This window comes from Sceloporus undulatus, chromosome 5 (assembly GCF_019175285.1).
Source record: "Sceloporus undulatus isolate JIND9_A2432 ecotype Alabama chromosome 5, SceUnd_v1.1, whole genome shotgun sequence".
In the NCBI taxonomy this organism is placed as follows: domain Eukaryota; kingdom Metazoa; phylum Chordata; class Lepidosauria; order Squamata; family Phrynosomatidae; genus Sceloporus; species Sceloporus undulatus.
This window is the reverse complement of record NC_056526.1, coordinates 183,148,844-183,163,383: the sequence shown is the minus strand read 5'-3', so window position 1 is coordinate 183,163,383 and position 14,540 is coordinate 183,148,844. Positions and strand designations below refer to the sequence as shown.

Here is a 14,540-nt window from a genome sequence, read left to right as displayed (position 1 = left end):
TTATAGGTTCTTCTTCAAATGGTTCTAACTTAAATGAATCTGTCATATTTTCTCTTTTTTATGTGGTTCTTCTGCGTATTGTTCCCATCTACTGAGTAGACATACATAGGATTGCACTCTGTATTACAAGCCTTTTGGACAATATTGTTTCAAATCTCTTGAATCCTGCCTGGTTGTGTATTCTGCTTCTTTGTATTCATTATGTGGATGTTTTGTTCTGCTTCCTTCAAAGTTGCAGTAGATGACTCTGTGGAGACTGGGAACCAGTGCAGCCCCTCCATACACCCTTTCTAGTGCCCCCTCCCCCAAACATCCAGCAATGCAGCAACTGGAAGTAAAAGAACAAAACAGTCCCTTCTAATTGTCAAGAAATTGGCATTTTGCTTTCTGTAATGCAACCTTCTATTACATTAGTTTATCACTGTACTCTCCAATGCATTTTGTTATAAAAGAGAAGTACCATTTTAACCCAAATATTCCTTCTGGAAGTGTGAATGCACACACATCCTCAATCATCTATGGATTTTTCTTTTTCTTTTTTCACAGAGATACACTGGCAACAAAGGACCATACTGACATTACTGCTTCCCATTCCCTCAGTTCAGAATGTCTCAGATCTGACTTGCAATGCAACAAAACAACATGGTCGGGTGGAGTTAAACTACGGTTAAAGAACAGGTGAGGAGAAACTCAAACTCAGCTCTACTTATGCTTCTTGTATGCGTTTGACCCAATCTCTCTAAATAAATATGAACCAGCATAGTTTAGTGGTTTGAGCATTGTACTATAACTATGGAGACCAGGGTTCAAATCCCTACTCTACCGTGGAAACTTAATGGGTGACCTGGGCAAGTCACACTCTCTCAGCTTCAGTGGAAGGCAAAGTAACCCCCCCCCTTCTGAACAAAGAAAACCTTGTGATAGGGTCACCATATGTCAGAAACAACTTGAAGACACACAATAACAACCATAAATAAGGTTTTTTGCAGGGTTGTTTCTTTTGTTTTGGTTGTATAGATCTTGTAGTAGGGCATTATACGGACATCTGGGAGACATAAATGAGAAAGGATTGAGATGAAAGAGTTTCCAGTAACCAAGTCTGCAACCTCATCTTACATGTATTTATTCTTTTGTTATATTTATGAATAAACACACACTCTTCCTGCTTTCTTTACTGCCTCTGTTTTCCTTTGATTTCCTATGTCACATTTTGGGCTGTAAGTATTCATGGAATAACCAGTCTCCATTTTGTGTAAAGCATTGTGTGAAGATTTAAGATTTGTGGGATCTAGTTTGGGTTTTTTGCTAGGATGCCAAGGTCCACGAAACAGAATCAAGTAAGAACTGGTTTGGGATAGGGAAGTAGTGAAATCAGTTCCCAATACAACCTGTAAGCCATGTTCTTGAGACAAATAAATATCTGTGTTTTAGTATGGATTGGGAAACTAATGCAGACTCTTAAAGTGCTCAGTGGAGCTGCAAGGAAGTCAGATCAACAGGTCCACAATTAGTATACTGGGGCTGGGAAATTCTGCAGGTTGAAAGACAGCATTGCCACCTCCCAACACAGTTCAGGCAGCCCATCCATTTATATTGTTGTGCCAATAAGGGAAAAGCACTTTGTGTGAAAACAAGGCATGCAGGGAACATGTGTCTTTTTTGCAGCCAATTCTTGCTTCCAGGGTCACAAATGGGCTTCAAAGCAAGTCCCATGCACCCTGTGCACCATGTTTTAAAGCTTCTTTTAAAGAAACTTTACCACCACTACTGGAGGTCGATATCGCCACAGCACATTTCAAGGAGAAGCAGTAATTTTGTGCTATCGCCACAGCAAATTCAAAATGAGTAACAAAGGCCATTGAGAGCTGCTGCAACTGTGATCCCTAGGTCATCCCTGTAACATATATGGTAACTCTGTGGGGGAGAGATTAGTGAGTAGTACAAAGCCTGCCATGGCAGATACCTTTACTTTCACAGGAGTAGTCACTTTTGTTTGTTGCAGCTGAAAAACAATGAGGAGCAGTTCAATTGCTTAGGCTTTGAACACGCTTTATTTGACATAAGCTTTCAAAGACTGCAGCCTACTCAGATGCAACTGATAAACTGGACTGTACACCACAAAAGCTTACGTTAAATAAAGTTCGATAGCCTTCAAGACGGGAGTGAGTGCCACTGAACTCTTCTTTTGTCAATGTAACTTGCTCTTGTTAAACTCTTGGGAATCTGAGACTTTGAAACTCTATTGCAAATTACCAAGAGATTTACTTTGGTGGAGGGAGAAATACAGAAGACTACAGTAAAAAAAAATTGCCTTATCCTCCATACCTCCTCACATATGGAACTGGTTCAACCTGGTTAAGTAGGAGGCTGTGATACTATGTTATACCTGGGCCACATTCTCTTGGTGTAAATAACCAGTTATATCATCACATCTCTTCTGGAGGAAAACATAATAACCAAGACACTGATTGTGTCAGGACAATTATACCACTTTATCGTCTTTCCCAGTCATTCATACTCCTCTAGCACAGTGCCAGAGAGAGACTGAGAGAGAGAGAGGAGATCTTGCCCAAGTCAAATGCTTCATTGATAAAGAGCAAAATATCTCAATATTGAAAATGCTTCTTTGGAACTGTCTTCTTAGAAAAATAGCTGGGAAAAGACTTGCCGAAACTGATGCTCCTAAGAAAAAACTGTCTGGTAGAAGAAAAACCAGGTGTGGCTTTGTTGTTTTCCAGTTTCCTCTTCTTTTTAAGACTGTTTTTTAAAAAAATTTCTTACTCCTTTTTTGCTTCTATCTCCTCCCTCCCCCTTTTCCCTCAGTGAAGAAAGACTTTTGCTAGCATAACCTCGATGATGCTGTTTAAGGAGCGAGGAGGAATAGGGAATACAACATTTTGTATTATTGCTAGTGATTCAGCTGGCTGACACTTGAGTCATTGGTACCCACCTGTTCTCAAGACATGATCCAAATACAGTAATTATTTCAGGTGTAAACACCTGCTCCCATGGCAGGTGCTTACTGGCAAAGTGGCTAGCCACATCTTGTCTTTTTGGCAGTGGGAACTGCGTAGAAAGCTGCAAATGAACTACTTCCAGATTTTTATTAATGGCTATTGCAGATTGCAGTCTGTGGGCAAGATGCAGCATTGTCACCCTGCCGATGAACTTTCTTCCATCAGGGAATCATGAAAGGAAATAACATCTATCAAAATAGATGTTCCCTAGTGAGGTGCTGGATTTAAACAATCCTTGCCTGTAATATGTTCTGTTTGTAGTTTCTGTTGCATTTAGTGTGTGGTATAGGTTAGACGAGAGTGGGCAATTACCTAGTAGCCCAGGGCTAGTTTCTCTCCTGTTTCCCCTCAGCCAACTCCCCCCCCCCAAAAAAAGTGTATCAAAATACATTTTCACTGTGTCCTTCCCAAAATGGTGTCTAGATGTGGTATGGCATCACCTGCAGTCACCATTTTGGGAAGGATACAAATGTATTTGTGTGGAGTTCTGTGTGGCACTGAGTGTACATGTTCTTGTGTATGTGTGTGCATGTGTTATAGTTAGGCTTTTTATGATACTATGGAGCAGGGGTAGGCAACCTACGGCCCACGGGCCGGATGCGGCCTGGCAAGGCCTTGGGACCGGCCCCAGCCCGGTCCTGCTGCCGATTGCTACCGGAGCCTTTGGCCTCTCGGGTGAGGGCGTGGGGCTTTGGCCTATCAGGAGGAGGCAGGCAAGGGGGGCAAGCGGCAGGCAAGGGGGGAAATTGTCTATAGAAGCCTCAGAAACATGCATTTATATTAACATTTTTTTAAAAATCAGCAAATTTTTTCGCGTGTCCTCCATTGTTTTAAAAAAAGTGTCCTCCATTTGAAAATGTTGTCCTACATTTGTCCTGGTTTATTTATTTATTTAATTCATTTTTAAAATTATTTAATTATTTATTTTTTGGCTTCGGCCCCCAGTTGTCTGAGGGACAGCAACCCGGCCCCCGGCTCAAAAAGGTTGCCTACCCCTGCAAAAATAATTTAAAATCAATTAGAATTTTGATTTTTAAAATGGAGATTCTGGAGACCTAGGTGGACTGATAAGGAGCTGCAAAAGTGGTGCCTTCCCCGCATCCCTTGAAAAATAAGAAGCAGCCTTATACTGTGTTCATCTAGTCCAGTATGGACAATCGTGACAAGGTTTTGGGCAGTATTCTTTCTTAGCCCTAAGGCTGAAAATCCCTGGTAAGTCCTGGTGGTCTCCCATCCAAACACTAATCTGGCCGGAATATGCTTAGCTTCTAAAATAAGATAATGTGAGCTATGTTGAGGAAGGTATGGTGGAATTAGACCCACTAGTCAGGCTTCCTAGGGGAAATATGAGAGTCATTGTTTTAAAAAGTAACTTTTCTGATATGTTAGGATGAGTGATGCAAAGTAAGAAAGGTATGACCTTAAAAACAGCAATGTATGCCAATAAGAGAAGACTTTAAAACCAAAAGGTAAATAAAAGGAATGCTTTACCACTTTTTCCTCCTGTGCCTCCTCTCCACCACAGGATATCCTGGTTCTGCCCTGTGTGTATGTGTTCTTTCTCATCCTCCCCCACATCTTATTTTCCCATGTCTAAATGTGTTGGCAGATACTGGCAGTATGTGGATGTCAGGATGCCTGGGTGGAGTAGTTTCCTTTCTTGACACACACCTCGATCTACATTCGTACCTGTGTTTTATTTTTAAAAAGAAGAAGAATACTCACACAACACTAGAATTGCAGAAGCATTTTAAAAAAGGTGAAAAGAATTCCCTTATGCAGGTGCTACGAATATCTTTGCCTTTGCAGACAAGTCCTGAACAAGTGGCCTGTTCAATAATATCGCCGGATATTTGTGGTTAGGTGAGAACTGTATTTGTATACACTTCGAATTACAGAATCTTACATCTGAAAGGGACAACAATGCATATGTATTTCACCCCCTTCCATGCAGTAGTACATAACTGAAACCCTCCTGAAAGATGCCCATCCAACCTCTGTTTAAAGATCTCCAAGGCAGTGTCACTGTCAAACAGCTCTTATAGTAAAGAATTCCCCCCCCCCCATGTTTAGTTGAAATCTTTTTCTTCTAATTTAAATTCACTGCTTCACAAGCTTACTCCATCTTCTACATGAAGATATTTAGTACTAGTTATCATGTCACCTCTCTGTCTTCTCTTCTCCAGGCTGTGTGTATGTGCCTTCAAGTCACCTGTTAACTTATGGTGACCCCATAAATTTTATAAGGTTTTCATAGGCAAGGAGGTTTTGTCAGGTCCTTCTGAAATATAGCCTACAGTAATAGGTCCAAAATACACTGCAGAAATAATCCAGTCTGAGACTACTTTATCTGCCCTGGCCAATGCTAGGGAATTCTGGGAAGTGTAGTTTTGTGAAACATTTAGCCACTTCTGTGTCACCAGGGCTCTGGTACCACTACAATTCCCAGGATCCCCTAGCACTGAGCCAGGGCAGTTAAAGTGGTCTCAAACGGGATTATTTCTGCAATGTGTTTTGGACCTGGTATTCATTGGCAGTCTTCCATCCAAATATTAACCAGGGCTGACCCTGCTTAGCTTCCACCATCAGACAGGATCTGGAGCAGAGGTTCTCAATCTTTGATCCTGTAGCTGTTTTGGACTTCAGCACCCAGAAGTCTTTGCCAGCATGGCCAATGATGAGGGAATCTGGGAGATGAAGTCAAAAACATCTGGAAGACCAGCGGTTGAGAACCACTGATCTGGAGCCTTTAGGGTATTTAGGCTTTTCCCCCCAAGCTAAATATTCCCAATACCCATATGTCATTTTCCCCAGGGACTGGTTTGCAGATCATTGATCATCGTGGTTGTCCTTTTCTGGACATGTTCCACAGAGAGATGCTTCCATAACCCTTTTGTTCACTTACAGAGAAATTATTCACATCTGCATTATATTGTGTAAAAAGATGGCTTTGAATGGAGGCCAGATAATGGTGATCCAAAGAACCACAAAGGTGGTCCCCACATATCCATAAATTATTTGGACTTAACTTTCTCAAACATCAATTACCTCCTTGCCATGTAGCAACTTCTTTGAAAACATGTTTGTGGTATGGAATGACAAGTCTAATAGAGAGAAAGCAGGAAACGTCAAGCCCTCAAAAGGTCATAAAAGCAGAGATGAGGAAAGGTATATGCGATTGGATTCAACTCTCCCAAAATCTCCCAGTAGTCATAACTGTTTTTAAAGGGGGGGAGTGGATCAAAACTGGTAGTCAAGTAATTGTGAATTTTGTACACCTGCATGTATATTTTTGCAAAGCAGTAAAAGCAACACAATAGTAATAATATAAAATAATATATCAAGGAAAGGGGGAAATATATAAGACACTTTAAGTAAAAAGGATGGCTATAAAGTAAGACACTTTTGATTGGTGGCTCAACTACATAGGAGTCTTGATGGTCCTCATCATTAGTGCCTGATCATTTGATCATCATCATCATCATCATCATCTTATTTATTTATTTATTTATTTATATTCCACCTTCCTCCTGGTACAGGAACTCAAGGCAGCTATTTCAGGCAAAGCTCAGGAGGACTTGAGCCCCCCTGCCTCTCCATTCTGGGATCCATTCTTTTTCTACAGTCTGCCTAAAAGTAGTGTTTTGGATCCTAGCTACATTGTGCAGTTAAGCCCTTTCTGAATAATCCTGCATATGCTGTTCACAGCAGTGAGCTAGAACTGGATTGCCAGAGCAGCACATCTGCTTTGCTAGACAAAAGCATTGAGCATGTGATGCTTGAATTAGAGAGGGCATAAATATCTGCAGAAACAGAGGACCATGTTTTGCCTGTGACCATTCTCTGATGATTTTAATGCAAGATGACACAGATCAGAAGACACTTTAGTTGTGCACTGAAGCACAATGACCAGCTAATACAGCTACGTCCTGTTGCTGCATGAGACTTGCAGCAGACAGAAATTCACTCTCTTCTCTGTGTGTATAGTTTCATTCATGTGACTGAAAGAAGTGGATGTAAAAGAATGTCTTAAGTCTTAGGATGTATAAAGATGTTTTGTTCCTCAAATTAGTCCTAACACGTTTTGACCAAGACATATTTCTATAGCCTTATTCATGAGCTATTAAAAGAAATGGCCTTACACTTCTGTTTTTTCCATTGGCTTTAGCTTTGCCTCTGTATTATCATGTAGGTTACAATTTGTATGTTTATTTATTTATATCCTCATAATGTTTGGACAAAATAGAAAACTGATGAAGGCAGACATTGCCTGGAAAAAGAGAAAATCATGACTGGAGGAGAAATTTTCCAAACAATTTCTGATAAATGTAGTGAAAGGGTTTGCTTCTTCAACAAAAATTAAGTGTGTGAAATATAAAGTGTTTGGGTGCATGTGTGCATTTAGGTATATAATTGTTATTGTTAACTGCCATCATGTTAAACTTCAATTTATGGTGACCCTATGAATGAGGGAGTCCTAAATACCCTAAAAGAACCTGATCCTATCTAATGTTGGAAGCTAAGCAGGGTCAGGCCTGTTAGTACTTGGATAGGGGACTGCCAATGAATACCAGGTGCTGTAGGCTATATTTCAGAGGCAAACCACCTTTGAGTATTCCTTTCCCCAGAAAACCCTGTGCAATTCATGTGGCTCCCATAAGTCATAGAATCATAGAATAACAGAGCTGGAAGAGACCACAAGGGCCATCCAGTCCAACCCGCTGCCATGCAGGAAATCTCAGTCAAAGCATACCCTCAATACCCTGGCTCTTCAATAAAAGCTGACACGGGAGACCCTACCAGCCATACTACTACCATTAGCATTGCCTCTTGCCTCTTGGGAACATGCAACCTTATCACCATGGAAGGGTAGTACCAGCTCAGTAGTATTATGTAATTGTGTATATGCATATGTAACCTCAATAGTTTTTATGTGTAATAACAATATAACAAATAATGATTATACATGATTTTATTAATATTAACAACAATTTGTTAATGAAAATGAAACTCTCAATTTGATTTGGTGGAAAGATTGTGTTTCACAACAGCTGATCAGTGCACTGAATTCTAGTGCCCTAGAACAGTGGTTCCCAACATTTGCTTTGGACTCAGCTCCCAGAAGCTCCAAGCAAACTTGGTCAATGCTCAGGAATTACGGGAGCTGAAGTCCAATTCAAATGGAGAACCAAAGATTGGGGACCACGGCCCTAGACAAAGGTTTCCAACAAAATGTATTAGGCATTTGATGTCTCTCTCTCACATGGAATTTTGTCACAATTTCTCTCTTTTGTATTTTTACAAATTCCGTGGCATGCAAAGGTAGCTCCCTGGATTGCGGCCCTAGACAGACACCTGGGTTGCGGCCCTAGACAAAAATTGAGGCTGCTTCTTCCCTGTGGCTGGAGAGTAATTTGCTGGCCCTTTAGTTTACAAACAGGAAGTTGCTTTGCTTGAACAGAATGTTGTGAGTCAGATAGAATCCCAGAATGTATTGCTGTAGCCTTGGCCATTGCAGTTGACTGCAGACATGCCTCTCATTTACTTATGTAAACACAAAAAGATTGATGATGTGGCATAACATTGTGTGAACCTGAATAGGAGATAAATCACTGTTCTTAGTCTTCTGGGAACTTCAAGAGTTTATATCCAGACTCTGACCTGATGAAAATCCATGTTGGTTCTGTTTAACTTCATGTTGACTGAGACTTGTGCTTTGGTCCTGTGCAACACCCACTACCCACAAATAGATAATTTTGTGTGCATTTTAGGAGCCAAGAAAGAATTGTGAACAAACTGGTATGTCTAACCCAGTGCAGTTTAGTCAATAGCATGTCCACTTTGATTTACAAAAAGTGTTCCAAGATCTTACATTCATTTATAGGACAGAAACCTGTTCGGCTCATCCATATATGTATGTACGCATACACCAGTAGTTTCACATCACTTATTTGCAGTTTCAGCCTTTCTAAAACTAATACAAAATGTGTAATAGATGGGAACACTGCCAGATGGATCTATAATTGGTTTGTAAACAGTGCTCAAAGAGTCATCATCAATGGTTGCACTTCAAACTGGAAGGAGGTCTCAAGTGGAGCGCCTGAGGGTTCCTTCCTAGGACCATCACACTTCAACTTTTTTATCAGTGACATAGATTATGGGGTAGAGGGAATTCTTATTGTGTCTGCACAGGATATAAAACTGCTAACACACTGGAAGATAGGAACAGAATTCAAAAGGACCTAGATAAATTAGAAAATTGGGCAGAAATTAATAAAATTAAACAGAGACAAATGCAAAATTCTACATTTAAGCCACAAAACCCAAATATATACCACAGATATAAGATGGGGGTTACATGGCTTAGCAGTACTACTACTTTGGGATTATTGTTGATCATAAGTTGAATATGAATCAGCAGTGTGATACAGCAGCAAAAAAGGCAAAAGGTCTTTTAGCTTGCATTTATAGAAATATAGGCACGGTACACATGGCACTAAAGGGCCTAGCATGCTTGTGCCGTGCTAGGTTTATGGGACCACACAGCAATCACATGGTCCCTAACCCTAGCACATACTGGCGGTGGCATAATGACGGCACCCCGAGTACACGAGCGCTGCCTTGATGATGTAATGGATGCATATCGTCCACACTTTGCATCACGCCAGTTACATCACAAGTGCGCCATTGGCACACTCGGACATAACTTGCATGGCAGAAAAAGAACCCGCTTTTTTTCCTGCAGAGGGAAGCCACGCGGTTTGGCAGCTGCGGCTTCCCTCTGCAGGAAAAAAGGCCGCCGCAAGCCCAGAGATTTTCACAGGTATGTACCAGGCCGTATAGCTTTTAAGTTGAGGAAAATAATAGTTCTACTGAATTCTGTGCTGGTCAGGCCTCATCTGGAATATTAAATCCATTCTGAGCACCTCATGTTAAGAAGGGTATAGACAAGTTGAAGCAGGTTTAGAGAAGGACAACAAGGATAATAAGAGATATGGAGAAAAAAACGTGAAAAAAGATACAGCTGGGCTTATTCAGCTTGGTGAAGAGAAGACTGAGGGGTGATATGATGGCTCTCTTTAAATACCTTAAGGGCTTTCATAGAGGAGAGGATGCAGGCCTGTTCTCTACTGCCCCAGAGAGTAGGACCAAGTCTATTAGTTAGAAGTTACAGGAGGGTAGATTTTGATTGAACATTAGAAGGACCTTTTTGAAAGTAAGACCAGTTTGGTAATGGAACCAATTGCTTAGAGAGGTGGTGTAGGTTTCCTCCTTTGGTTGTCTGGACAGCTACCTGCTGGGGATACTTTAGCTGAAGATCCTGCATCAATCAGGAGATTGGACTCAATGACATGTGAAGCCCCTTCCAACTCTCTATTCTGTGATTCTTTTACTGATGTGCAGTAGTTGAGTAAGTGGAGTCCCACAAGTATAACCATTTTGGTTTGTCCTGACTAGAGTAAAACCACTGAATCAATGAGATTTACCTATTCGTTGACTCATCATTCAACAATTGATTTGATGGATCTACTGTAGTTGGAACTAACCAACAGAATTCCAGTGCAGTGGAGCATTCTTGGACAATGTAGAACTATTTGTCCATGCATTCAGTGTACCATTTGATTCACTGTGACTGCAAGAGGAGCCATTATGCCTTCCTCATTGCACAATAGAGCAAACAGCAGACATCTAGTCAGATATATCATGCACAATGTTATTTATTGGATGGGTGGTGCCATACATGATTTACCCTATACAATCATGATGTAGCATCTCAGCCATAGCGTACGCTCTCAAACCTAGTTTGAATGGAAAAGCAGTGGTTACCTACCTCATAGTGGTGTTGTAAGGACAAAGAAATCAAAACTGTGCACCTGTGCCTTGAACAACAGACTAAAACCAAGAAGAAATGTTCCTTAACTTGGAGTTTAGCAATGAGGAGAGAAAGGAAGCCTTGCTCATGTTTCAGGCTGCTAAGAAAGGCATGGTGGCTGAAAAAGGAGACAAGAGGCTACCATCAGATGCTCCCAAGCATTGTTGTCCATTCTGTAGTGGGAGATTTGCATCTTGCACACATGAGCCTGAATGGACGCACAGTTATTATTGAGCATGGAGCTGCCATAAACCTATACACATAGCAAGGACCTCCAAGGCCCAAGGTGCATGTACCTGCAGAAATAATGCAGTTTCATACCACCTTATGTTCATGACACCATCCTACATAATATTAGGATTTGTAGTTTTGTGAGTGACCAGCACTCGGGCAGAGAAGGCTAAAGGCCTTGTAAAACTACAGATCCCCAAATTCTATAGGATGGAGCTACAACACTTAAAGTGGTGTCAATCTGCATTATTTCTACAGTGTAGATGCACCCTCAGAAGAATGATGACAGTGGGAAGGGATACACTGCTGCTCTTGGGTAAATCAAAGAGATTTCAGCAGAATGGCATAAAAGAGAGGCAAGAAAGTGGGTCTGGGGAAAGTAATTGGTTTGTGCTACTACCTCATTCTTCCTTCTTGTAGCACATGGAGCGATGCAAGTGAACTTTTGGGAGAGGTAGATAGAATGAGGCACAAAGGATTGTAAGACTAAGGAGCAACAATTGGGGGTGGGCTTCGGGTGGGGGTGGGGAGCAGCACTATTCATTTCTCCTTATGTCCTGCTTTTCCTGAATCCAGCCCTGGCACATGATAACACACTTCCAAAATGTAGATTTTAGAAATAAGAACCAAAGATGCAGTTAGTTTTCCTAGCCCCCTTTTGTGTTAATTGCAGGTGACTTTTTTTTCTCTCCAAATAGCTTCCAGCTGCTTTCAATTTCAGAAAAGCTGATGATTTATTGCCCTTTTGTGTGGGGTTGGCAAAAATATGTAAAGGCAGACTGAAATAGGATATACTGAATCTGGGCCAGAGTTTAGAAAAGAATATAACAAATTTGTTTTTTAATTGCCATCAGTTTGTTGCATTTTAATATATATATATATATGGCATTGCTCCATGTCCTCCTAGATCAAGGCTGTTCTGAAGAAGGGCAGTGCATATAGGCTGTAGGAGGTTAGCTTCACAACTCAAGACCCAGAAGATCCTTTCCTTACTTATCTGTTATCTTTCTGCCCTTCCATTTACAACTGAGAACCACAGCCAGTAACTAAAATTCTGCAATGCACTCCCCAAATACCAAGAATACATATGGCAAAAGTAATGAGGAATCCAGTACCCAATAAAGAATTAAGCAGTGTAGGCGTGTTTCAAATTATTGCATCCAATAATGGCTTTGCCTTCCCTGTTTTGTTTACTTGAGTTGAAGAATGTTATGATTCTGCAGAATAAATTTTTCATATTGTATGCAGACACTGATAAAGTGCTAATATGTGAGATTATTTGAAAGAGAAAGATATGTATCTATGTAGGTTCTTCCCCCCCCCACACACACACACAATGGCATGTATGGCTGCAACATTTTATCAGTTAATTGGGTAGATAGATCAACTAAAATCATTTTGATTGTCCAAAAAGATGTTTTGAAGTTGAACAAGAATGTTTCGCTTACTTGTTTGTTATTCATATAGATATGCGTTTTCAAAAGCTGCAGATACCAGCTTTTGTCCAAGATGAGGCCTTTTCTTTTTCACGTAAGTGAAATGTCTGTTCAGCACAGACTCACTGTGGAAAGAGATCTGTTTGCACTATAGTGAATATAAGAAAAGAAGAGGGATAATGGGAGCTGCTTCTGTTGGCTTCAGTGAGCAGTTCCGGTTACTAGGGCAAAGAACCCAATCCACACACCTATCCAGTAAATCGACGTGTGTGAGCTCTGTGAGCATCTGCCTTGTATCGAGTCAGATTATTGGTTCATATGCCTCAGCATTGCTAATTCTGACTGGCAATGACTCCTCAGCCTTTCAGACAGAATTCTTTCCTAGCTCTGCTAGAGATTATTCAGACAGTGAAAATAATCCCAGTAGAATGTGGGTTGAATCTTTGTTGTTCACATGCATTTTGAATTGGCTGGGGGGGTGGGCTGCCAAAAAAAACACACTTAACCTGGGATTTATTGCCCTGTTGTGTGGTTTTTTTCCTCCAAAATCTTACTAAAAGATATGCATTGTTGGCTATGTGAATAATTGGTGCAAATAGACCTGGGATAAAACTCTGCCTGCCTTGAACATGTTTCGAATACATCCACATAAGCGTTGACAGCAACAGAACAGATGTGGTTCCAATTTTAAAAAAAAATACTGTGAACAACAAAACCTAAATGTGTGGGTGAGATTATTCACATAGTCATCCTAAAAACACACACGTCTGAATGATGTTTGGTATTTCCTGGATGTTTTCCATTCAAGCACTAGCCAGCCCCAGCTCTGTTTAGCTTCAAAATCAAGTCAGATTGAGTGTGTTTAAGACAGTATGGTGCAATTTCAGGATATCGAGGACATCAAGTTCCTTCTTTTGTTTGCCTCCTCATTGTATTAGTAGGCCCATCCTGGTTTTAGTCCTGAGGCCTAATAGCCTTTGGAGGCAGTGCTTATTGCTTCACCTAAATATATACTGTAAAAGCATAATTCTATTTTATAGAACTATTTTATTTTAAATGATGCATGTTGATTTTAAGATTGATCTACTAAAACTCATGCAACATATCAGCTAAGTGAATAACGTCCCTTCTAACTATATCTCAAAGTAGTTTTGTAGAATTAAACATAATCAAGACTTTTATGACTTTAGACTGCCACAAAACTTGGTGTGAAGAGAAAAATTGGGTGATTATGTATCTTGGGCAGTAATATTTTGCACACCTGAATATCTAGGAAACATTTGTTGTTGGTGAAAACTAAACAGTGGGTCCTCTACATTCGCTGAGGTTAGGGACCCAGGACCCCCCATAAAAGTGGAAAAGCTGCAAATAAAAAAACACTAGTTTTTAACCTCAGATAACACCTCTCTGAGAATCTCTAGGTCTCCAGCACAACTCTATGGTCAACATCTGCCATATGTTGGTCTGTGTTGGAGGACCAACAAATGTCTAAAGAAGTATTCTGCCTAGGAAATTCTAGGTCTTCCAACCCAGCTTCTGGCAAAAGTGGGCCATAGAGTCACACTGGAGAACCTAGAGAGGACATATCTATCAAATATGCAAATTATCAAATCCGCAAAAGTCAAAGGTGGAGGATTGACTATACTTGGTAGTCCAGATTTTGTCGTTAAATTCTACTTTGATTGAAGTTACTATGATTGTTTTCATTAAATTGCTAGATACACACAACTATAACTATTCCCACCTCACTGCACTTGCAAAGAATTTACAGCAAATGATCCCAAGAATTAGCACACAAAATCAAGCATTATACTTGGATTTCTGTGAGCAGGTTAAGCACATTTTTAACTTTCATTGCTTTGAAATAATTGTAACTTTGGCTTATTCCTTCCACTTATTTCTTCCCTAAACATTTTGCAGTTTGTTTGTTTTGCTAATGAAAAGGTGAAGCAGGGGAGGGGAGTCATCTTGAATCCCATTTTT

At 40.5% G+C, this 14,540-nt stretch overlaps 1 protein-coding gene across 2 annotated transcripts in view; it reads left to right on the top strand.

Annotated features, from left to right (window-relative positions):
• Window positions 1–14,540, top strand: part of SHROOM3 (shroom family member 3) — a 136,937-nt gene that overhangs the window by 84,690 nt on the left and 37,707 nt on the right. For both annotated transcript variants that reach the window (XM_042470082.1, XM_042470083.1), the window contains exon 2: window positions 547–678. In XM_042470082.1, coding sequence (XP_042326016.1) covers window positions 547–678 — 132 coding nt within the window. The remainder of the gene's footprint in view (window positions 1–546; window positions 679–14,540) is intronic.